The 25,399-nt window shown below is 39.9% G+C and overlaps 2 protein-coding genes across 7 annotated transcripts in view; one reads left to right on the top strand and one right to left on the bottom strand.

Annotated features, from left to right (window-relative positions):
• The first annotated feature begins 118 nt into the window (after positions 1-118).
• On the top strand, positions 119-19,900 carry UROD (uroporphyrinogen decarboxylase). 4 transcript variants are annotated; one of them, XM_034414960.3, is made up of 10 exons: positions 119-172; positions 7,634-7,746; positions 8,949-9,028; positions 12,231-12,293; positions 12,412-12,609; positions 13,180-13,341; positions 14,497-14,634; positions 15,650-15,750; positions 16,962-17,028; positions 18,369-19,900. In XM_034414960.3, the coding sequence occupies exons 1-10, from the start codon at positions 150-152 to the stop codon at positions 18,531-18,533; spliced, it is 1,110 nt and encodes a 369-aa protein (XP_034270851.2). In that variant the 5' UTR covers positions 119-149; the 3' UTR covers positions 18,534-19,900. The 4 variants fall into 4 exon arrangements, with proteins under 4 accessions (XP_034270851.2, XP_034270850.2, XP_060545877.2 ...); XM_034414959.3 differs by lacking the exon at positions 119-172 and adding an exon at positions 3,496-3,637; XM_060689894.2 differs by lacking the exon at positions 119-172 and adding an exon at positions 3,605-5,909.
• ZSWIM5 (zinc finger SWIM-type containing 5) overlaps positions 19,895-25,399 on the bottom strand; it is a 130,099-nt gene continuing 124,594 nt past the window's right edge. For all 3 annotated transcript variants that reach the window (XM_060689892.2, XM_087889676.1, XM_087889675.1), the window contains exons 12-14: positions 23,966-24,129; positions 23,283-23,364; positions 19,895-22,415 (exon numbers count right to left, since the gene is read on the bottom strand). In XM_060689892.2, coding sequence (XP_060545875.2) covers positions 21,553-22,415; positions 23,283-23,364; positions 23,966-24,129 — 1,109 coding nt within the window. In that variant the 3' untranslated portion in view covers positions 19,895-21,552. The remainder of the gene's footprint in view (positions 22,416-23,282; positions 23,365-23,965; positions 24,130-25,399) is intronic.

The raw sequence follows: 25,399 nt of genomic DNA, 5'->3' as shown, positions 1-25,399 counted from the left end.
GTTTCGCTTCAGGGTTTAACTGGAGGTGTCACAGAGTGGGAGGGATAGGCCACCTTCTGAGCTGGTAATGCTGAAATAGTGGTGGGTGACACTGCTTCTGAGTGGTTGGATTCAAAGTAGAACTTAAACAGCTGGAAGTAAAGGACAATATGGCCTCCCACTGGCATTCCAGGTATAGAAACTGGCTTGCTTGGTGTTTGAATTTCATATATGTACTCAAACTGTATGTATTTTGTTTTATTTAATCCAGTTATATCCAGTTGTGATCCAATAAGGCTCTTATTACTCTATGACAGATAGACAATATCTGAGACACTCAGAAGGCATTATATATAAAAACAATCACAATAAATAACAAAGAATAAAAATGATGATACCTTAATGAATTTTGCAGTTATGTTAATGCCACATAACTGGCATTAAGATAAGATCCTTTGCAACATTATATCTGTGGGCAGTTAATTAGTTTTTGGCATACAGAATGGGCTATGTCTTCTCTTCTACCCACATTCTGTCTTCCAATGCCTTTTTCTGTTCCTTTGATTTACTCTGGCTTATCGTAAGACTAGCCCTGGTCTGAGGAACTATATGTATATTACTCTGGCTGTATCCATATGATGTATTAAGCCAGGATATTACTTGAGCTTATTGAATAAATCATAATCAACTGGATTCAGACATCTTTCTAATTGTAAGGACAGATTATACTGGATGGATTCCATTTTGGGTTAGGCTAGTCCCTGAATCCAGCCCATGCTTTCCTAATCTAGTGGATCAGTGATTATCATGCTAATTCTGTCATTTCTGCCTCTTCTCTCCCAGAATCAAGCACCATTTTCTCACTGTCTGTTTTCTTAATAACATTCCACAATGATTGAAAAAAGCACTTAATCTTGAAGTTTCAGCAAGCAGTTTGTTTTGAAGAAAGTCCAGGACCATATTTCCTGTGGATTAGAGACCTAATGGGCTGCCTTTTATGGGATCAACCCACTAGCCTAGCTAGTTTAGCACTTTTGTTTGGTTGATTGTGGTAATGTTTCAGATTTTTCCCACCGCCTTTGTATAAATGCCAAGGATTGAAGTCAGTCATTGTAGAAGCAAATGGGTTTGCCCCTGAACTATGACTCTTATAGGATAATTATTTTCTCAGATGTAAGTTACTTAGTCAAAGGGACAAAAACTTCAGAGAGAGATGGTTATCTATTAGCAGAATTCTTTTTTAAAAGTATATGTTAGTGTAGGATCTAGCTAAAATGATGCCTCTGAAAATAAGTATGGAAGTCATTTACTTTTAAGACTCATATTGAAAACAGTTTAGGGCTTCATCCAAGAGGAAGAATATAGCATAGTTTTTTCAAGGCACTTCCAAACAGCTGAAGATGCAAGCTATGTCATTAGATTAAGTGATACTGTTTTCTTGATGTGGTGGTTTTGGGTGCCATGAAAGGAGAGACAGTGGAAGGATTTTTACACAGCAGGTAATAAAATAGCTTGACCAAACATGGATGCAATATATCATGATGTGGCAGCAGTGAAGAGGAAATTTACCACTTTACCTAAGGCAGAGAAATGCCTTGGCTAATGCTGGTGATGGCTAAAGTCACCAGTCAAACTGCTTGCTGAAACTTCAAGATTAAGAGAGGTGCTTTTTTCAATCATTGCTCAGGTCTTTTTGCTTACATTAGAAATCAATTTTATTCTGTGTTGCATTATGACTGTGCAGTGCATTACTAATTATGTATGTGTTTATTAAGTATATTATCATTACATGTTTGGTAATTAAATATTTGGGTTTTTTTATAAGTTCTGAACTTTGAATTGGGTGATGTCTTCCTATATTAACAGTCAGAGGCCACTTCTGCTTCAAACTGATTAAAAACCATGAGTGACTCTTCTACAGATACACCATGCACTCTGCAGATAAAAATGGCCTTAACCGTAGCACCATTCAGGATCCTAGAGATAAAAACATGGGGTGTTGTCAAAGGCAGTTTTATCAGTTTCTTTGTTTCAACCTTTTTTTTGGTGGGAGAATCTGCAGCGCACTGAAAATATGGTATATTGTACACTTCACTTTCCAAGTACTCAGTTTTACACAACTAAAACAGCAATATGTACATATGATTAAGATCATTTCAACACTTGGAGAATTTTGAAGGGGAAATGGAGGGATCTCTAAAAATTAGAAATGATAAAAAAAGAGAGAATTGAGTGTTTCCCCCCAATAGCATACTATTTCTTCTTTTACGCACACAGCCTGACCATTTGCTGCCATACTAGAGCTGCAGAAATCCAGGTAACCACTTGATGGTAGCAAAAAGCTTCCATACTGTTATTTGTTTGCAGCTCACAAACTATACTTTAATTGAATTGATTGGTCTAAAACTTAACCCTTGGCTGAGAGATAGACTGAGCTAGTAAATTAAGGATTAGTTGTCATAAAATATTCATAAAATGTTTTTTCTAGTCCTATTACAGAAGTGCATAATCAGATTCATACAGCATTGTTATATAAAGTTGCAAATTCAGTTCTTGATACAACCTCTTGGAGATCTTTTTTCAATCTAGCAGATCTGAGTTGAAAAAACACAGACAATTGTGAAATGGCTGCCAAGAAAATCAAGATATATACAGTTCAAATCTGGTATCCAAATTTTACATGTATTTTTAGCAAGCCTTAAACCACAGGGTTTTGGAATTCTGGATCAATGATCTGATGCAGAATTCAATCAAGTTCTACCACATAAAGACCTTGGGTCTAGTTGCTATGACTAGGTTATATCTAAAGATTCCTTGATTCCTGCAATATTTGTTCTTAGCTTGTTCTTAACAAGTTAGATGCATTAGTCCATCTGTCATATGAGTGTTGCAACTATCTGACTATTAAATCACAGGCACTGATAAACTTGCTTCTTTAAGAACATGTAAACTAATCATGTCCACCCTCATCTGGAAGAAAGCTTCATCGCCTTCGAGAGGATCCGTTCTGAATAAACACAACATTTAGATATTTGAAAATTACACTGTCACACTTAATCCCATCCCAAAAAAACACGATGAACAAATGGTGGCTTATTAAGTTAACTCAGTTCCTTATCAGAACTTTTTTTAAAAGAAAGTTTTTTTTTAGTTTTTACATAAACAAACATACAATGTATTTCTTCTGAACAGAGTATTGGCCAGTTCACAAATTTAAGCAGTTTTTAGTAATTTCAACTAAATTTACAATTTATATATTCCTTTTTTGCCATAATATTTGTTCTCTCTATTTTTTTGATAAAAAAAACCATGATGATTACCCTTCATCCTTATCGGAACTTAACACGGTACATATTGTAGTTAAATGTTAATCAAGTTCAAGCTTATGGTTTCAGCATCGTACAAATAGAGCCTTCTTTGACTTCGCTCTTTTTTTTTTGTCGGAGCTACTACGGCAATCATTACGGTAATGGTGCCCCGCTCTTCTGACGCAAGCCTTGGGTGGGTCCCAAGAGCACCAATTAGGGCAGCCGGGACAAGAATCCGGAAGCCTAGAAGGGAGATTGTTTTTTTTTTTCCCCTTTTGGTAGGCAGCAGGGCGGGAAAAAGCCACGCACCGCCGCGTAGAGGGCAAGATGGAAAAGAATGGGATGGTCGTGTGAGTAGCGGCTGCGGAGACGAAACAGAGGGATCGAATAACATTTCTCCTTTCTGCTCTAGATTACTGGACTACATTTCCCATAGTCCCCAAATCTCGCGGTCATTAACTAAGGCCGGCAGAACTTTGGGAATTGTAGTGTAACCTGCATGGCACCGAGTGGGGGGAAAGGCTGCCGTGGGTTCGGTCGGAGGGCATTGGCATACGGCAAATTAGGGAGCGGTGTCCGAACCCGTCCGGCATGAATTGGGTTGCATGGGGACGAGGCACAAGAGTGGAGAACTCTGCTTCTCAGAGGCCCCGGGTTATGCTCCAAGAAATGGGAGTTCCTGCCTATTTTCCCTTCCACCCCTTATGGCAAAATCATTAGGTCTTCAGTGGGTGCAGCTGGTAGCTTCACGCGCCGACATGCTCCCCGAGATCGAAGGCCCAGGAAAAGCCCACTTAACTGAGAAATCTAGTGGTTTGCAGCCCCGGTGCGCTAGTGTTTAGTTTGAGCTCCCAGGATGAGCCAGCGAGAAACTCCCGTTCCGTCTGGAGCTGGATTAGCACTGTGTCAAGAATGATAGGCAGGATTTATAAATAAAAGAGTTCATTAACCTTCTTAAAACTTTCTTAGTTTTAATGTGTGAATAGGTACTGCTGGCAGAAAAGATACTAGGTTTCAGCAGTCGTTTTTGTTCTGCGGTTTAAAAACGGGGGGGCCCCTCAAATATCTCCTTTGTCCCCTTTTTGAGATAATCTGCGGGTGTGGAAAGCAGCCTAAGAACATGGTTTTCTGAGAATTTCTCTTTCTCTTCAATTGCTCCTCGGTTCAAGGAAGGCAAAGCTGTAACCTTCCAGATAGGAATGGAATCTAGTTGCTGTCTGCCCCAGTTGGTAGGGCCTACGGTCAGGGGACATGAGGATTACAATTCACAATATCTGGAACATTTCACACTGCCCTCCTTCTCTGTTACCTATCTTCAGAAATATACATGTGAAAAGAGTTGAAAATATTGTGTAATCATTTTTGGAATATATACAGTGACATGAAACTTAAGTTCTCGGTGTTTATTTTTTGAAGTTTATTGAAGTGAGATGATAGAATTGGGCTGCAAAGGTGATATTTTGAAATAATTTCCAAATAAGAACATTTTGCAATAAAAAGTACACGTGCATAGTCCAGTTCAATTTGAGGTCCAAAGTTCTGCTATCATTGTCCTGTGCCTATCAAGTGAATTTATCTTATACCTCTTTAGAGGGAATGGCTTTCCCCAGCCTTTTCCTTCCCAATTTGTATTGTATAGTTCACAGACTTTCTATAATCAAAATGGCTAGAATTCTGAGAGTCACCGCTCCATAAGATCCTTAAATTGATGACTTACGTGATTGAATAGGAATTAATTTTGGGGTGGCATGTATAAAGCGTGGGTCAGTACAATTTTATATATCTCAGTGAAGGGGATTGTAAAAATGTAGTTTTTTCTTATGATACATGGATCATTTAAGTTAGAATCTTATGAACACTTTCCTGGGAATAAGTCCCTGGAATTTAGGGAAATTTATTTCAGAATCACCCTGCATTTAAAAGATTAATATACTACATTGCTGTTGTTGTTCTTTGCCTGACCAATGATGCTGACAGTATAAGCAGGTAATCAAAAGTTAACTGCTACTCTACATTACTGACAATGAAAAAAGATTATGCTAACTTAGAAAAATCATTGTTATGGTGTGACATAGGGGCTAGGGGCATTTGAAATCTGTAGCTGCTTCTGGATAAACTGTCAGCATGTGTAATCCTATACTGTTATGTCTCTTTGACAGCTGAGGAGATTTAACTTTAGCTCTGCTGTGATGTGAGAGAAACTGCTCTGACACTAGCTTTCAGAGGGCTGGAATTCTGCAGAGTTTGGAGGATGTATTTTCCCCCTTACAGGAATCTCTTCTGTCATCCCAAACACTGAACTTCAGCACCCAGCAGGTCTTGCAAGGAGAATGCCTACTTGACAACTCTGCATCTCTGCCTCAGTACCCCAGGCTAAGGGAGCCAAAGTTGTATTGTCAGGCTTCAGTCAGTTTTCTGTTATCCCTTTCAAAGTCAAGCTGCTAAGTTTTTTTATTTAGTTTCATTTTGTTTACAGGGACTATTTTTGTAGGGGGAGGCGGCTTTATTTGGTTGGTGCAGGTCGTTCAGACAGATGCTTAGAATAAGGCAGTGATTTTAGTTACTTATTTTAAGTGTCTCTGAGTCAACAAATGAAGACGATTATGGATTGTTTTTGAACTGGTAAGCAATAATAGTAGCATAGCGGAAGGGCTTTAGAATTGGTTATATAATTCTTCCCTCATTTAGTGCAAGCATTTGTTTCTGGTACTGATAACTAGTGCAGTTCATTGGATAGTTTGGTCTATTTTATGTGTGTGGGTCATTTTAACATTAGATAGTATCATTAATATAAGGAAATAAACAAAAGAAATAAAAAAGAATCTGGAGCTGAGAAAATAAACCTCCAGTAAACACCTTTATTAGGGGGGGGGGTGTCAAGTTGCAAAATTTAATTATGGTTCAGCTGCCACATACTTCCTGTCATCCGTTTTATGTTACTTGAGAAACACAGAAAAACCTGCTTTCATTTGAGAACCGTTTACATAAGTGCATATGTAAAATCCAAGACTGGATTTAGAAGCATTTGGATATATCTCCATAGGAGATGAGGATGCTACATTCAGAACTTGCGGTTTGCATGTAAGAGTAAAGCTTATTTTATAACTTTTTTTTAGGAATCAGAGCTCAGAATATTTCTGAAACTCTTCAGAATGCTTTCCTTTTGCAATTGAGGCAATAATCACTTCCAGAAAAATAATCAAGATCTGATATTTTTTTTTATTTAAAAGAATAGCTATTCGGAGGGAGGTCTCATTTATTGTCAGCTTTCTGCCACAGTTGGAAAGAAATTATGTAAAGGACCTCAGGATTTTGTGTGTTTGACCCTCACTAGGATAATTCTCAGAAAATGGAACAGAATGGCACTTAATTTGATATCTGGCTAGACCACCCCATGCCCATTAGGTCATCATTTCAGAGATATTATCTTACCTAAGCAGAGAAACAGAATGACTATGGGAGGGCAAAAAAGCAGTGGAAACAGGAATTTCAAGTTGCTTTCCCATTAAGTTTCCAGTGGGAAACTGGCAGGGAGCATCAGAAATCCTTCTTTCCTTCCTTCCCTCCCTCCCTATCATTCTGCTGTTATCTGCCTCCCTTCCTCCATAGAATTCCTATTGGCTTCCTATTTTCTTTGTTTATGGAAAGCTTACAGGGAGAAAGTTAGTGAGGAAGCCAGCAGGCAGCTAAGTGGTTGCTGCTGGGAGTGGGAGAGAGCAAGGAGGTGCATGTAGGTGCAAGTTAGGAAGGATACATGGGAATACGTAAGAGGTCATGTAGATGGTGATGTAGGTTGGAAAGGGTGCCCAAGGTGCCTGAGGTTCAGGTAGAATACATGGGGTGGGCAGGAAAGTGTAGATGAAAAAGGATGTGGAGATCACAGTGGTGTAAGAGGGGCTGTGAGGATTAATTAGGGTGTGCAGAGGACAGTGTGGCTCCAGAAGAATGCATGAGGGTCACAAGGGCATATGAACTGAACTGAAATGCTCATGCATAGATGCAGCATGTTACTTCATTATGGATGCCTCCCATTGGTAAAGAGCTTGGAAAGATTTCCCAAAGCCACGTTTGATGTTGTTTTCCTCTTGTAATCAGCTGCCACAATATTTATGGCAGACGCCATTAACTTTTGACTGCATCGTTAATCCCAAGGAGGAATTAAAAAGATATTATTCGATTTTCCCTGTTACAGATGCAGGATTTCCACTGTTGTAATTCCTACACTAAGGAAGGCTGTAGAATTTATATTGAGAAGTAACTGCTTAATACCACCAGCTATAGTGATCTGGAAGATTCAAAGTCTCCATCTTTTATGTTCATATTGCTTTTTGTTTTCCTCTGATTAGTCCTACAGGGTTTCCTGAATTGAAAAATGACACTTTCTTGCGAGCAGCACGTGGAGAAGATACAAAATACACTCCTGTTTGGTGCATGAGACAGGCAGGAAGATACCTGCCAGGTAATTAAAACAGAAAGGGTGACTTGAATTTCTACAAGAGGTGCACAGTTTATCGCTTTCAAATAGTTGCAGTGCCAGTTATTCTTAGTCATTGGCCATATTGATTGAGTTGAATAGAATTATAGTTCCAATGATACTGTTTCTGTTATCCAGTCATTGTGTCATATCTGAGTTGTAAAAGTCCAGATAGCCATTAGATGGCAGCAAAGAGAAAAGGGACCCCACTAGTTATCTGAATTTGGGAGGCTAAATATATCTTTTTCTATACCTTGTGGCTTTTTTGAAGTGATTGCAGGGGTGAAATCCAGCAGGTTCTAACAGGTTCTGGAGAACTGGAAGCGGAAATTTTGAGTAGTTTGGAGAACCAGCAAATACCACCTCTGCCTGGCCCCAGAGTGGGGTGGGAATGGTGATTTTGCAGTATCCTTCCCCTGGAATGGGGTGGGAATGGAGATTTTGCAATATGTTTCCCCTGCCATGCCCACCAAGCCACGCCCACAGAACCGGTAGGGAAAAAAATTTGGATTTCACCTCTGAGTGATTGGTAGCATTTGGGGTGGGGTGGTATTGGTTTTTGTGCTTTCAAGTCAATGTTGATTCCAGTGGACTACCTAGACAGTCTCTGCAGTTTTCTTGGCCGGTATTTTCAGAAGTGATTTGCCATTTCTTTTTCTCCCTAGGGCTGAAAGAGAGTGACTGGCCCAAGATTATCCAGCTGGTTTTGTGACTAAGGCAGGACTAGAATTCAGTCTTCTAGTTTCTAGCCTGATGCCTTAACCACTATATCAGCCTGACTCTCTTGGATTGGGTACAGACCAGGGGTGGGTTCTACTTATCTTTACTACCGGTTTGCAGCGGGGCCGCGTGCGCGCTCTTCTGCGCATGCACAGAAGTGTTTTGATGATGTCAGGGTTGGTGGGTGGAGCCTCCCGCCGGTTTTACTACCGGTTCTATAGAACCAGTGCGAACCGGGGGCAACCCACCACTGGTAAGGACACTTTCTTTTAATAAGATATTTTATGCCATGAATTATGAAGCAAGAGTAAATTTCTGTCAAATAAGAAGAGGGCAAGAGAAAAAATATTCTAAAGATCAGATTCTAGGGAGAGTTCTGGGAGTGAATACAGGTAGTCCTCGACTTACAACGGTTCATTGAATGACCGTTTGATCCACGTTCCATCCACTTTGTAATTATTTTGCAGAATTCCGTGAGACTCGAGCAGCTCAGGATTTCTTTGCAACCTGTCGATCACCAGAGACATGCTGTGAACTCACACTGCAAGTATGGAGGGAACTTTATGTTGTTCTTAATTAGGACTGATGTTCAGGACTGAAGTTCTATTCAGGACATGACTTACCTCTTAAATCTATTTTTATTTTGTTCTTTTCTAAAGTTATCTCTGTTCCACTTGTTTAATGCCTGTGTATCCTGGGTGTTTTCCTTCTTCTTTGCTTCTGTTATTTATTTATCCTTATTGTACTGATATACTGCATGGATTTCTTACATACTCTTATTAGAACTTAATTTGGGATATTTTCATTCAGTTTATTTTCATTAATTTACCCAATGTAGTTTTGTCATTTTAAAAACACACACATATTAATAACCTAAATTTTCGTTTATTCGCCTACAAAACAATTATATACATTGCTGACTGCTTTGGGAGTTCTTTTTCCGCTTTTTAATCTTCTATTTATATAATACTTCCTCTGTTTTCTGTCACATTGTTATAAACTTGTCAATATTTTTTCAGTGTTCATTGTCAGACTGACAGCATCACTTTAAACATTACGTGGGTCTGTTTTTATAATTTTCATATTGAAAAATAAAACTCTTTTCTTTTTTTCCACACATTAATCTTATTCTGTTTTGGCCCATTGAGAATTTTGTCTGAATATAATTTTAGTTTAAAAATAGAAAATTTTGTGTTTTTTAAAAATTAACTTTTTAATATTTACCCTTTTGTAATATTTTTAAATCACTACTTTTCATGATCTTTTAATACTGTTATTGGCAATTTTGTACGCTATCCCACATGACTTGTCTCTTCATCTGAGCTACTTAATGGTTTTCCAATCACATGCATTTTCAATTTTTTCCCATTAAGTGGTTGCTGTTGCTAATCATTGCCTCCCTCAATTTTTATTGGTTACTTCTTCCTCCTTTTTGTCATTAAGGGCAGTTCTTTTGGGGAGGGGGACAGGGGAATTGTGGAACATAAGATTGGGCATTAAAGATTTGATGGGGCCCAGACATATTTAATCTTTATTAAGCAAAGTGAAGAATATTGTCCAATAGGAACTAAAGCATTACATGTAACTCTGCATGCACATGTTATAGGGCTCACCTAGTCATTCAAGGGCAAATTACTTGATCCAAACTACTTCTTTCTTTAGACACACAATTGAAGAGGTCAGCTAACATCCAGCACATTGTCCTAGAATTACCAACATTTCTAGTAGTATGACTGGAATGTATACACACAATTATTGCCACCCTCCAATAGCAATAACACTTAGACTTATATACCGCTTCATGGTGCTTTACAGCCCTCTCTAAGCGGTTTACAGCATCAGCATAGTGCCTCCACCAATCTGGGTCCTCATTTTTCTGACCTCGGAAGGATGGAAGGCTGAGTCAACCTTGAGCCCCATCAGGATTGAACTGCTGGCAATGCGAATGCAGAGTTAGCCCGCAATACCACATTCTAACCACTGTGCCACCATGGCTCTTGTAGCATCATATTGTAGCTCTTGAAAAGATCCTCGTTAATTATCATATTTTATATAACTATATTCTGCCCCAAACGAACAATAATTTCCCTCTTGCTAAGTTAGGCATTCTTGCATTCCCTGTAAATTTCAGCATATATTTATAAAAGGGTGATGCCTCATTAGTAGAACGTGAATAATATTAACAATATAGTACTCTCCATTATCACCGGTAGTAATCTTGGAAAAGTTCCCAGGGAATTTGAAGAATAAAGTGAATAAAATTTTAAAAGAGAAAAATAAAATGAAACTAAGGGAATGGTTCGGAGGAATGAGGACACGTGGGGAATTGGAAGAGGTTCTAGGAGGAAAACGGTTGTCTTGGTTAAATTACAGCCAAGTGGAACAATGGACTAAAAACTGGATAAGAGAAAATGGAGAGTGTAGAGAGTTAATGAGGTTCGAGGAATTAATTGAAAAAAATGAAACTGTAAAGGAAGAAAATAAAGGGATAAAAGGCTTAATGAGTGGAATTTATAAAATATTGTTGGAGGAAGAGGAGAGGGAAAATTTAGGAAAGATGGTATGGGAAACCGATTGGAAGATACAAATAGGGCAACAGAGTTGGGACAGAATTTGGCAACAAAGAGTGTTGAGAAATATGTCAGTAAGAATAAAAGAGAATTATTACAAAATGGTATGGAGGTGGTACTTAACTCCGGTTAGATTAAGCAAAATGAATCAGCACTATTCAGATAACTATTGGAGAGGTTGTGGGGGAAAAGGAACGTATTTTCATATGTGGTGGGATTGTAAATTTGTGCAAAAATTGTGGAAGATGGTGTTTAAGGAGATTGAAGAAATTGTAGGAATAAAGGTAGAAGAGGCACCAAAGGTAGCATTACTCTCACTATTGGAAAATATAAAGTGTAAAAAAGAGACTAAAGAGTTGATAACAAATTTGTTGACCGCAGCAAGGTTAATGATTTCTAGGAACTGGAAGACACGAGGTGATTATTGTTTGGAAGAATGGTATAAGGAAGTATGGGATATTGCCCTAAATGATAAATTGACTTGTAATATTAAAGTAAGGAGGGGCATAATTAAAGTAAATGAATTCAATGGAATCTGGAAACAGTTCCTAATATATGTGTTTTTCTGGAGGAAGGGTGATACCACCACCAGAAGAAGCTTTAAGAATTTGGAAGCAGGAATGATCCTGAGGGGTGGGGGAGCACTCGTTGATTGTTTGTATTGTGTATATTGTTATATATTATATATTATGATTCATGTATATTAAATTTATATTTTAATAAAATATAAAAAAAATATTTCAAAAAAAAACAAACAAACCAATATAGTACTATCAGAGGTGATGTGGATTCTGAAAAACAGTAGAACTGGGCTATAGAGAAATTCTTTCGTGCACAATATATGTCTGTATACTAGGCAAGATTGTGCCATTGATACAGCAATGCTGAGTTTGTTAATTATCCAAGAAGCGCTTAAAGCTGCCTCTGGAGAGACCTGCAATTATGGTTTCTTAATTTTCTTTTATATAGAAAAACAGTCCACACAGAATGGCAGCTGCTGTGCATCATAAAAAATCCTAGCCCCATTTTACTTTTTCTCTGAATTTGTTCCATCATATTGTTTATATTTTCACTACCATCATGAATGCTAGATTTGCCTATTTCATATAATATGTATGTACAAATCAAGCTTGGTTAAAAATCAAATTTATGTGTTGTTTCCACTCTCTTTGGTTTCAGCCTCTACGACGCTTTCCTTTTGATGCTGCCATCATCTTCTCTGACATCTTGGTGGTGCCTCAGGTATGAGAAATGGCTGGGGAGGAGGAGATGCTGCTAGTGATTTTACATGGGAGAAGAGACACTAACAAACTTTTAAAACCAGAATGAGTTCTGTCCCACATTGACTTGTCTCTTTCAGGCACTGGGCATGGAAGTGGTGATGGTACCAGGAAAAGGGCCCACATTTCCAGAACCACTAAAGGAAGTAGAGGACCTGCTGAAGCTTCGGCAGAAGGTCGATGTGGCAACAGAACTGGGCTATGTCTTCCAGGCTATCACACTGACACGGCACAGATTGGAAGGGAAGGTGCCTCTGATTGGCTTCACTGGTGCCCCAGTGAGTTCAGTTATTTGGAAAAACATACCTTTCAAGAAGTCCCTGTTTGCATCTCTACACTTTTCTATTGGATAGTATAGGAATGTGCTATATTTCTATGTTGTTATTGGACACCAGGGTTCTGAGTCTTTGGCAGCAGCATTTGACAAGTCATTTAGGAAGGAGAAATGTCTTGGTTCTTAATTACTTTCAGCCAGACTTTTTCTATTCTTGCTCCTCAGCCATTAAGTTAATACATTGATCAGTTGACTAGCTAACCATCTACTCCACAAAGATCTGCCAGTTTTATTTTGTGACATGTGATTTTATCTATTGCATTTCATCCCAAAAGACTTAGTTGGACATGAAAACTAATTGTTTCACAAGCTACTTTTTTGGGTGTAACTCTCCACAATAAACTAAGTGTCGATACAGTTTCGAAGGGGAGCACAGTACAATGCCAACCATGTAATTTGTTTGTAGTAGTACTGCTTCACTGTTTTTGCAAGTAATTGCAGAAGCTGGCCTAGCTTTGGAAGTAGACTTTTTTATTCATATGTACTTCTTCTTTTTGCTCACTCTCATCCCTAGTGGACTTTGATGTCCTACATGATTGAAGGTGGTGGCTCCAACACAATGGCCAAAGCCAAGGCTTGGCTCTACCGACATCCTGAGGCCAGCTATCAGCTGCTCACTTTATTGACTGACGTTATTGTGGAATATCTGGTGAGACAGGTGGCTGCAGGTGCTCAGGTGAGTGGACCCTGAACAGCCTCTTTCCATAGGTTTATAGGCATCACAGTTCCTTAAATAGACCGGTTCTTGGTTTCTGAAGGTATATTATTTCTTTTATCTTTCTGCTGAAAAGGATCCTTTCAAAGTAGGATAATCGAATCGATAAATCAGCACTGTATTATTTAGGCTACTGTTCTTAGAACATAAATTTTCATAAATATCTGATTGTATTTCCTCTGTTATTTTTAAGAATAGATTTATGGAGTTCACAAGGACAGATTGAAGCTGAATTTGATGACGTTGGACAGAGCGCAGAAAATGATATATAAAGTACCACTTTCAACTTTTGAGATTTTTGATCTGGCTTTATGAGCTCCAGAAAACTCTTTTTTTCCTCCCAGATAATACTTCTTTCCAAAATGTTTCAAGAGATGTCATCTTGCAGCTAGCTCATATATATAGCCAAGCCAGTAAGAGTTTGCTGACGAGTTCTGCCCTTCTTCCAACTCCCTGCAGTTACTATTATGATGAAACTGAGATCTATCCATATAACTGGCTACCATGATAGGCTTCTTTAATATACTGGTATAGATTCTGTCTATATAAAACTCATTCTTGTATTATACCCAGTGGTGGGTTGCTCCGGTTCGCACCGGTTCTATAGAACCGGTAGTAAAACTGGCGGGAGGCTCCGCCCACTGACCCTGACATCATCAAAATGCTTCTGTGCATGCACAGAAGAGCGCGCGCGCAGCCGCGTTACAAACCGGTAGTAAAGGTAAGTAGAACCCACCCCTGATTATACCAAATATATAGGAACTGCAATCTTGTTTTCTGTAGTCTTTCACTCGAGAATAGGATTAAAAACTGCAGCTACCATGTGACGATCTAATCCTGGAACTAAACCTTAAACAAAGACAAGAACAATGGACTATACTACCTGAAGGTTTTCCGGTGTAATTTTCTCCTAAATATATTTTGGTGCAGCCAAAGGCAATTGAAACTTAGATTTGTTCCAGTTGAAGAACCCTAGAATGATATTTCTATGCCAGGACAGAATGGCGTGAATGCCTTGTACAGTGGGGAGGGCCTTCCAGATAAGTGGAAGGAAAAAAGGGAGAATAGCCATTAACCAGGAAGTGATTCTGGTCCTCTGCTTGTCTTTTTTGCCAGGCTCTGCAGATTTTTGAGTCCCACGCAGGACATCTGGGACCAGCCCAGTTTGCAGAGTTTGCCCTCCCATTCATTCGGTCCATTGCGAAAGGTGTGAAGAATAAGCTACAAGAAAATGCTCTCCCTGCGGTGCCGATGGTAAGAGATGGGACTGTTTCCTTCTGCTTTTTTTCTGAATTATTACCCAGAATTTACAGTGATTCTGTCCGGAATGACAGCGTTTTGTTTATTTTAAAGGCAAATATCACATTTTTGGTAGAATCCTGAAGCTCATTTCATGTTTTTCTCAATGATTGAAAGACCATTAACATACATTTTCTAGCAAACATAAATGTAGAACAGACAAAAATACAGGTGCTGGTAAAAAGACCTGGATCAGACTAAAGACATTCAGATAGCTATGGAGTGCTTGCAAGTAGGATAGGAGTACAGTTAGTTATGGACTCCAGCAACTACCCTGTTTCCCCCAAAACAAGACATCCCCTGATAATAAGCCCAATCAGGCTTTTGAGTGCATGGCAATAAGGCCAAGCGCTTATTTCAGGGTTCAAAAAAATATAAGACAGGGTCTTATTTTCAGAGAAACATGGTATTACAAAAAAATTGTAGCCTCTCCTGTTGCCAGAAAATTCATAGCTACCCTGATTTAGTAGCCAATAAAAGAGAATAAACTTTATTCTCTTTTTTCTATTCCTTCAGTCTCTTTTGTCAGAACTTTCTCCTGACTTATCAAAACAGTATAAAAATATGAAGAACTTTATATTTTAGTGTAGAAATATACATTTCTAAATGAAAGAATTTGGATGTTAAAGTAGAACAGTTCCCACCTCCCCTCAAATCATAAGTGGGAGTAAAGCTGGCATTTCAAAGATTAGTTTTATAGTGAAGACTTTCCATAATCAGAGTGGTGGACAAAAGGTTTGCACTTCCACTACTTTTTATAGAAGCATCTTTTTCATCCTCTCTAATACCTAACTAGGGGGGGAAAGGGATAATATTCAAATAAACATGTCACTGTGCATAATTTTTAAGCCATGACATAATATAACTTTTCTTCATGCAAAATTCGAGTTCCTATGTTACCAAGCATTTGTAACCCTGTCCACATAATCCTAATTGTTTTTTATCTTCTCCTTTCCTCTCCATCCACTAGATTATCTTTGCTAAGAATGCCAACTATGCACTGGAGGATTTGGCACAATCCGGGTACGAAGTGGTTAGCCTGGACTGGACCGTATGTCCTCAAGAGGCTCGGTGAGAAATGGGGTGTATTCCCTTGGGAACTCTTATGGGTGTCATCTCTTTTAATGGCATACTTCCTCTGTTTTGCAATAATAGAGTAGCTTGTCGTAAAAGTCAAATCCCTCTCACATATGATACTTGAAAAATAAAGGGATGGTAGCAGAAGCTAAGACTAAGTAAAGATACCAATCGTAGGTTTAATTTAATTTAATTTAATTTAATTTAATTTCCAATTTATATACCGCCCTTCTCCCTGAGGACTCAGGGCGGTGTACAGCCAAGATAAAAAACATAGAATACAAATATTAAAACATTTAAAAATATATATAAATTTTGGCCCGAAAGTTAAGAATCACAGATTAATTAAAAGAATTTAAAAATTTTAAAAATTTCTTCTTAAGCCAACCCGGCTTGTTGAAAAAGATAGGTTTTCAGGAAACGACGGAAGGCATTGAGGTTGTGCATGAAATATTACCTTTGCGTAGAGATGAGTTTTCTAGGGCAGGTTAGGCCAGTGATGACAAACCTTTTGGACATTGAGTGCCCAAACTGCGCGCGTGCACACATGCCCAAACTGAAAGATGTGTGTTCACGAACAAACGCACACATACATGCACATGTGCAGACGTGCGCACATGCACAGCAAAGACCCAAAGACCAGTAGGCCAGCGGGAGGCGGGGCATCCCAACACCGGCAGTGTGGCAAGAGGTAAGATCTTTTTCTTTCGTGAGCTGCTGTTTCATCATTTGCAGGGAAACAGAAGCTCACGAAAGAAATGCCACAGAGATCTGACCTGGGGCGACGGTGCGCATGCCAGAAGAGAGGGTTCTGTGTGCCACAGGTTTGCCATCATGGGGTTAGGCTAATGCAGTGTAACAGATAGGACAGAATGTTCTATTGCTCTTCCTTTACAAAATCAGAAATAAATTGTTATCTTTTTTTTTTTTTAATTAGAAATAAAACAATAAGGTTCCATATAGGGAAATTAGTAATTTTCTGTTTTCACTCAGCTACCCAAGACTTGCTTTTGTGGGTAGCTTCTTACCTCTGCTTCAGCGTTTTAGCTGGAGTTAGTCAGAGAGGGATGGATGGATGGATTTGACTGATAGCTTGTCTTTTACTTAGGAGTTATCATTGCATGTTGAGGCAATGAAGTCCAACAAGCAATTTTATCTTGGTTAAGTGCCTTTTGTACACTTTAATATTTTTTTTCCCGATTCAGCAAGAGGACAGGAAGAAACATTACCTTACAAGGGAATTTAGATCCATGTGCTCTATATGCATCCAAGGTAAGGAAACATGCATTAACTTGTAATGCTCAGGTTATACTCACTTCTGCAGTCTCTGGCTTCTTATATAAATTCATTTGTTTTCTGCCTTGGTTCTATGGAACTTGAATGGGTTCTGCTGGACAAAGGAAGAAAAATTCTCTACAAGGTATTTATTAAAGGGGCGGAGGGAATTCCCTTGCAGAGAATTTTACCTTAGTCCCTTGTGGAGAGTAGGAGGGAAAAAACTTCTTAGTGACAAAGAAAAAAAACACACATAGAAGAGCACACACTCTGCTAGAAAGAAGTTTCCTGAAGATGAGCTCTAGCACAAGTCCGAAAACTGGAAGACAAAACCTCTGGTCCTGATGACCGACCCAGATTGGATCCTGCAAAGAAAAAAAAATATCTAGAAATATGAATAAGCCTCCTCCCCCACCCCCAGCCCTTTATGAAAAGAGTTTTTCCCCTTAGCCACTAAGGAACAGTGTGGCAGGACTTACTAGCTGACATTCCGAAGCCCCACCCTTCTTATTAGGCATTTTGAAGCTTTTTTATTTTTAAAATCGGTTCTCCAGCTTGAAAAAGTTTAAAAACTCAATGTTCTTATCTTTTTTCTTTTTTTTGATAAAAAGAAACAAGAAACCAAGGTCTTTCATTGATAGAGAAGTTAAAGACAGTTTTCAAATCCTAACCCAATTAAACTAGCCACAGATCAGTACTTTCCTACTATAAATAAAATCTTGCTTATAGGTTAATGAAGGTCAAAGAGCTGTTGCCAATAACTGCTGTGGACCAAGTGACCAATCAATGACGTCAAACTATGCTTTTGTTATGGAAACAACCAAAGTTGGCTTTAAGGCACAGCTTCCCCCCACCCCCCCACTTATGTAACCCATTCAGAATTTTGCATAGTGTGAGCAAAATGTGGCTATCTCTAATTCAGATTGCTTCCAAGCATGGATTGGTCATAAACTAGTCAACTTTAACCATTTGTTTGTCTAATGTGACAGCAAGTTAGGCAAAAAAGCGAAAGAATTGTGCTAGGTTATGGCTACCCAGTTCCCCAATAGTTTTGAAGATTGAAAATGTGATGTAAAAGAGCCAAGGTGGCGCAGTGCTTAGAATGCAGTATTGCAAGCTGACTCTGCCCATAGTCTGGAGTTCGATCCTGAAGGAGCTTGAAGTTGACTCAGCCTTCCATCCTTCTGAGGTCAGTAAAATGAGGACCCAGATTGTTGAGGGCAATTTACTGACATTTAGAGAGGGCTGTAAAGCACCATGGAGCGATATGTAAGTCTAAGTGCTATTGCTATTCCTATTGCTATCTGGTCTGCTTAATCATTTTTCACTTCCCACAGGAGAAGATTGGGGAGTTGGTAAAAAGGATGTTGGAAGGCTTTGGCTCCCAGTGTTACATTGCCAACTTGGGCCACGGCCTCTATCCTGACATCAATCCAGAACACGTAGGGGCTTTTGTGGATGCTGTGCACATGCATTCTTCCAATCTGAACAAATGTTCTTAGAGACTCAGAGAAAACAGTCCTTAAGCAAAAAAGAAATGGATCATCTGCTAAGCAAATGTAACTGTTATTGAGAGGTAACATCCTGGAAAGGATCTCGGTATAATTAGCTACAAAGGCTGCAGCAGGAACTGGCAAAAGGAACCAGGGAGTGCAGGATTTTCACACATATGTTATCTTCTTCTCAGTCTCTACCATAGAAAATGGATTCATTATGAAACATATATTTCCCCAACTGTGTACTTTTTATCCCCAAATTGCTCCTACTGATTACAAAACTAATTTTGAATGCCTCCGACAATCAGTGAAGACCTTTTATTATCATTGAACTTCGTCTGCCCTTCCGCACAGGATTTGGCTGTCTTGTCTTGCTTCCTACCCATCTGTTTCTTGCAGCAACATTTTTTTTAATTACTTGGGTTGCTTTTAATATTCAGAAGTGCCGCAAGAGTGGTGCTGTTGATGTGGGGAGAAGTTCAAAACATCTGGGAAAGAGGAGACATGCCTCAGGCATATGCCTGAATGGTCTGCTTCTGCAGGTTTAAGTGTCCTGTGTCTGAGGAAGGGATAATCGGTCCCCTTTTAGCTTATATGCAAATTATTTTGTTTATACCAGGGGTCTGCAACCTTAAATACTCAAAGAGCCATTTGGACCCGTTTCCCACAGAAAACACCGGGAGCCAAAAAACCTGGGTGGGTGTGGCCAACTCGATGTCACTCACTTCCATCAGTCATATGACACCTCCCCAGCCACGCCTCCCCAGTCGATCATTAGGGCAGAGAACCAGTTGTTAAAAAACATCGGGAACCACACAATCCTTTTGACATCTCTCTTTCTCCCCCCTCCCTCCCTCCCTCTCTCTCTGTATCTCTCTATGTCTCTCTCTCTCTCTCCCCCTCGCTCTGTATCTCTTTATCTCTGTCCTGGCTGCTTCTCCATCCCCTGCCATCGCACTTACCTTCTCAGGCCAGGCGAGGAGTGACTGGGAGGGGAGGGCAAGGGGTGGGGCCAGCCAATGGCGGGATCACCTGACAGGGAGCCACAGCAGAGGCCCCAAAGAGCCGCATGTGGCTCTAGAGCCGCAGGTTGCTGACCCCTGGTTTATACCAAAAAAGGAAGAACTATATTCCCCCCCTTCCAGTTATATGGAACTGTAACTTCTCTCTAGTCCTATCTCAGTAGCAGCACAGATTGTCTTTGAGTGGCTATCCTTTTTATGATTTCCGACTGGCAGCATTAATGGACTGATACCAAAAGGGCTGGAGTGATACAACAAAGTCTTCCTTTTTTATTTTTTATTAAACATCAGATCAAGAAGTTGTACATACAAAATAAAGAGACAGAAGAATGATACTTTTATGGCAACAAATACTGGGTGAGTAGGGCTTGTCTGGTCTTCGAACCAGTTTCTCGGGATTTTTAAAAAAAAAAACAACCCAAAAAATTGGATTCAGACAGTATGTAATTTTAATCCACATTTCCTAAACTACGCTTCATCTTAACCCCTGCCCCATCCATTCCCTCCCTGCCCCTTTTAGAACTAAGATGCACTGGAACAGGGGAACACAAAGACATTTAGAAAAGGGAAAAAACTATTTTGCTCCTGCTACACTCCATTTCATTGGACCGAATAAACATTCAGATGGATGCAAAGCAGTAAGTAGGAGATAAAAGTAGCAGAAACTATGGCAGAAAGCTGTCCTCAAGAAGGCACCAACCTAAGCGGAGGCCAGCAAAGACAGTAGTCTTGAAATAAAATTCAAAATAAAGACACATATGCAGACTAATTGCTCCTGCTCCTCAGATGACAAAAAATAAAAATAGAACCCTTTCTATTCACAGAGAATAGAATTCTCTGTGTTAAATTCACAGAGTAATACAACTCTTGCACAAATCAATTCGTTTGCATTTGGAGAAAGGCCAAAAAATAGAGCATTTTACACTGGGCTCAAGTGGCTCACAGTTTTGTTCCAGCTTCCTGGGGTCATTTTGTATCCCATACTTAGAACCATGGTACGAAGTAGCAGAGTCAAGTAATGTGCTGTGGCTTATAGCCAGAGGGCCAAGTCCACACCCTGATGGCCTTGAAATGCTGAGGTGTATCTGGCTTTGCGGTTGCCACCTTGGTCTCCCTCTCTTCCAAGGTTGTGTGTTGTGGTAGGTCTGCTCAAGCTTTTGTTTATTTTCCATTAGTCAAACCCCACCCACTTGTCTTTTTTTTTTTTTTTTTTTTTGCCAACAATGCTGGGGTAAAACCTGAGAAACGTTCCTATTTCTCAAGTTTGGAAATGCTTAGCCCAGCCCACAACACATTTCAAGTATCCCCAAACAAACAAACAAACAAACAAAAAAGAATAATTATAAATAATTAGAACTTTACAATTTAATAATTGACACATATACTATCATATTTACAGTATCATAAATGCTTCTGTTACTTTTAGTAAAGCAATCCCTGAGAACCGTTAACTTTAGTTTTTTTTTAATTAAGGATTTTCATACGCACACACTTGCACACATACTAAACCAACCACCTGCAGCCTATTCCCACCCACCCCTCACCCCCGTTACTCTGGAGTCAACTCATCCTATTCCCCAGCCAAGCAAATAGTTTGAAGTCTGGCAAATCTGGAGGGCACCAGGCTGGAGAAGGCTGCACTAAGTGGTGATGCCAGTTACGGCAGGATGCACATCTCAAAACCCACCAGCTGAGAACACAGATGGCAGCGCAAGAGGCTGAGTAATGTGCTTCCATATTGGCTGCTTTTCTGCCTCCATCCACCATGCTGTTTGGGAAAGAGGTATTCAGTTTCCTAGTTAGCCTTTTGGTATTGCTGAAGTGTTTGCAAGTAAGTGGTCATTGGGAAGCAAACTCTTCCTGTCATGCTACTTTTGGTTTATGTTCCTCAAAGAATTGGGAGATTTTCTACGATGAAAACTACAGTTAGTCTTGCCTGATAAGCATGATTCCACCAACAACGATCAGGGTTTCTTCTTCCCTTTTTCCCCTAACACAGAAGTTCAACCAAATCGTTCTCGCACTAGCAACATAAGCTTCTTTTTGCCCTTATAGATCTGCTTAAGGTTGTCTATGAACTGCGCAAACTGAATGTGGCCATCCTGAGCAAGCAGGAAAGTCTCCCGAGCTTTGCTCAGAAACTCAATAAACTCCCCATAATGCCGTGGGCTGATGTGGGTAAGACGGGAGTGCGTGGTATTGATGTAAGCGCTTATTGTAGCATCCAGCAGTTGGCGCAAAGGTGCTTTGTCCGTTGACATCAGTTTCCCAGAGTTCCTGCGACCAGGGATGCCAGCAAGGCCTGGCGCTGTCATGGTGCAGCGGCGCAGAATGTCAGATAGCACTGTGGCACAGTGCACGCTCTTTACTACCAATGGAATAATAGCGGCCAGCTCATTCTTACCAAGGGAATGGCTGAGTGCACATGCCCAAAGCACATCATTGATGGCAGGGTGTGTGTCCTGGTTATAGGCAAGGTTGAGGTGTGTCATGGCAAGCGAGGCCAGCTTGAAGGCCCGTAATGGGTACCCGCGGTGCTCCATATACCGTGCAATGGTGAAGAGTTGGGAATAAGTCATGCCGGTGGATGCAGCATCTATAACAATTTGGTAAGCAGTCTCAAAAGCAATGTGGTCCTTCTCACAAAGGGTAAGAGCCGAGAGTGCACAGTTTTGCGGATCCTTCATGGCACACTGCAGGGCCAGCGTGCGAGCACAACTAGCCAGTTCTTCTCGCTGTGGATAGTCCAAGCTGAGGCGCAAGATGGTACTGTGGGACATCACTGTTGCTGCTACTATGCTAGTTGCTTCAGTAGGGGTAAAGAGTGAATACCAACTCTGCAAGATGCTGACCAGGGCCCGAACACCTGCAAGAAAGAATCACGAACTGCTCAGCCAGTAGGGAAGAATTAACAAGGAACACGCAATGGTAGTAAGTAAACTGAGGAATAATTGTATTTTTCATCAGGCTGGACTTATAGCACTAAAGCCATAATTCTGTCAGAAGACCAATATTGCAGTCAATTATATTTTTGTCTCTCACCATTTTGAAAGTAGCAGTTAGTTTAGCACTAACTTGTAGGAGATGACCTCTCTCTTTTTACAATGAATGTTTAAGCTCCATTGTGAAAAGATTAAAAAGATTGCTACCCGTGTTTCCCTGAAAATAAGACCCTGTCTTATACTTTTTTGAACCCCTTATTGGCCTTATTTTCAGGGAGGTCTTATTATTTTGGGGTACATGGAGCAAGATGGGGCTTCTCTTGCTGTCTTACCTGATTTCCAGCTCTGCATTTAAATATTTTCGGGGAGGGCTTTTAGCGCATGCGCTCAAAAGCCCAACTGGGCTTATTATCAGGGGACGTCTTATTTTTGGGGAAACGGTATAATTTGAGCTACTTACTGAATTCAGTTGGAAAATGTCATATTTCTTATCCTATCTTCATTTGATATTTGCTACCTAGGGAGTCAATATTGGGAGAAATAGACTATTTGAATTAGAAATCCCCAATCTTTGTCATGAATTAGGATATTAGTTGTCATCCAGATTTGGCTCTGGTGCCCAAAGCATCATAGTATCTTTTAGATGAGCAGAACATACTACACATGCATACCTTCCTAATGTTTGGGGAATTCTAGCTCCCAGAATCTCAAGCCAATGTTGGGAAAGGCTGAATTAGGCTCACTCCAGGCTGCTGTTTTCATTTTAAGTATGGGTTCGTGAAAATACCTACCAACTTCTGTAGCACAAGTCACCAGCCATCGCACCATCTCCCTCCGTCTCCAGTTCAATGTTGATAAGGTCATGCGCATCACCTGCAACATTAGAAATGAGTAGAAAATATTCTTTTCACCTACCAGTGATATTCAAAGAAATGGTTGCATTCCCCTAGATCAGCATATCATAACAACTTAAGTTGTTTCAACCTGTTTTGGAGATTAACAGGTCTGTCTATTAGCTTCATAAACTATCTAGATTGGCCTAATTATTCAAATCAGGGGTCCCCAATATTTCTGGCTTTGTGGACCTGTGACGGCAGCAGGGGGGTGGAGAGTGGATGGTTCTGTGTGAGTGGCAGGCGCACATGCAGCTCCATTTGCACAAGCAGTGGGCATGCATGCGCGCTGCTCGAACAAATGGAGCTTTGCACATGATTACCTGCTGCTTGTGCAGCCTGGTTCTGAACGGACTGTGGCCTGGTACTGGGTCACAGCCCAGGGATTGGGGACCCCTGATTTAAATAGCCAGTATGCCTGAAATCCTGTAAGAGAGCAGAATTAGCGCTTAAGATCACAACTCAGCAGACTTTTTCTTTGGCTAATATGGGGATTTCATTAACCTTCCAAGGCAGGTTTCCAACTTACTATAAAGATTTGGAAACTATTCATTTTTCCTGATGATTATGAATGTCCTTACTTGTAGCCCCAACTCCAGTGCCACATTAAGTAGTGTTGTATCGGCATTACTATCAGCAGGTGTGGCAATCTTAAAAGCATCCTGAGCCAGTTTGAAAATCAAGGAAGAGGAGTGGATGTTCTTCTGTATTGCTTCTAAGACAGTCCGTAGACGCAGCATGTCACCTGCAGTTTAAGAAAGTTTATCCATTCGTTGGTTACGTCCACAATAAACCTTTCTAAAATAATAGTAAATATCTTCCTATGTAAACTGGGTAAACCTAAGTAATACTATTCTCATTTTGTATATCCTCCTAGAGAAAAATCAGTTTGAGGGATCAAATATTCAACTATAGATTTCTTCTCAGATCCATCAGTGTCTTTCCACTTAGCCTTTTTCAGCTCGAGCAAATATACCAAGGGATTCTATGACAAATCTGCATTTTGCCTGATTTTAGATCCAAGTAGAGAAATAAGCACAGATATGGCATAGAAATAAAAGGCTGCAACCCAATGTATATCATCTAATCTGAACTGCAATCATAAATTACCAGACAAAAATATGCTAGTAATATATTGCGTTATAAAAGTCAAAACACAAGTATCCCCGCCCCAAAGTTTCGCTTTTAAATCTACAGCAGGCAAACATATTTTTAAAAATTCAACTACAGATAAAAATATTTCTTATTTGGAATAGGTTTGGAGACGCCTTTGGTCTCAGAAGCCCAAAGCTTTAATTTCCTGGCCTCAGTTCACTTCAAGTAGCTAAATGTCCATCTGTCTTGCTAGGTGGATCATCAGGTCAGAACCAAAACTGCTATCAAAAGTGGTTAGAGTGTAAAACATTGTCAAGAGTGTCATGCAGAAAGCAAAACAGTGGTGAGAGCCAGAAACCGCTCAAAGGAAAATGAGACAAAGAGCAATTGGGTTCTAGTATAGTTCAGCAAATCTATAACTAATGAGCATGATTTGCTCTGGTTTGTTTGAGAACTGTATCTCACGTAACATCTGGCCAAATATTAAGCACAGTTCAGGAAAGGAACCGGGGCCAGAAACTGATGAACCCTATATAAGTGGGAATTCCATTAGATCTACAGCTCTTATACAGAAGTCAAACCAAAAAAAGTATCTCAAAGCTTTCCTCAATAGTTAATTAGGAAAAATAATTGCCTGAAAAGGGGACATGTGGAAGCAATTATATAAGTCACACAGAGGTAGTTTGTCCCATTAGGCCAGGGGTCCTCAACTTTTTAAACAAGGGGCCAATTCACGGTCCCTCAGACTGTTGGGGGGGGTGGATTGGCTGGGTGGCCGTGGCTAGGTGGGCATGTGACTAGGTGGGCGTGGCCAATTTAACAGTCCATTAAACAATGCACACAAATTAATCTTTAATTTATTTTGCTCCTGCGGGTGTTTTATTTGCTTTTGTTTGCATGTTGGTCTTTTGGTTGCTTTT

This window comes from Pantherophis guttatus, chromosome 3 (assembly GCF_059756535.1).
Source record: "Pantherophis guttatus breed Tessera chromosome 3, ASM5975653v1, whole genome shotgun sequence".
Taxonomy (NCBI): Eukaryota; Metazoa; Chordata; class Lepidosauria; order Squamata; family Colubridae; genus Pantherophis; species Pantherophis guttatus.
Note: the sequence above shows the minus strand (reverse complement) of the source record. Positions and strands in the feature narration are given on the sequence as shown.

Excerpts from the sequence above, each read along its gene's own strand:
- UROD (XM_034414958.3), top strand. The coding sequence starts at position 6,334 with ATGAGGATGCTACATTCAGAACTTGCGGTTTGCAT. Across the intron at positions 9,029-12,230 it reads GCTGTGAACTCACACTGCAA|CCTCTACGACGCTTTCCTTT; the intron begins GTATGGAGGGAA and ends CTTTGGTTTCAG. Across the intron at positions 13,342-14,496 it reads AGGTGGCTGCAGGTGCTCAG|GCTCTGCAGATTTTTGAGTC; the intron begins GTGAGTGGACCC and ends CTTTTTTGCCAG.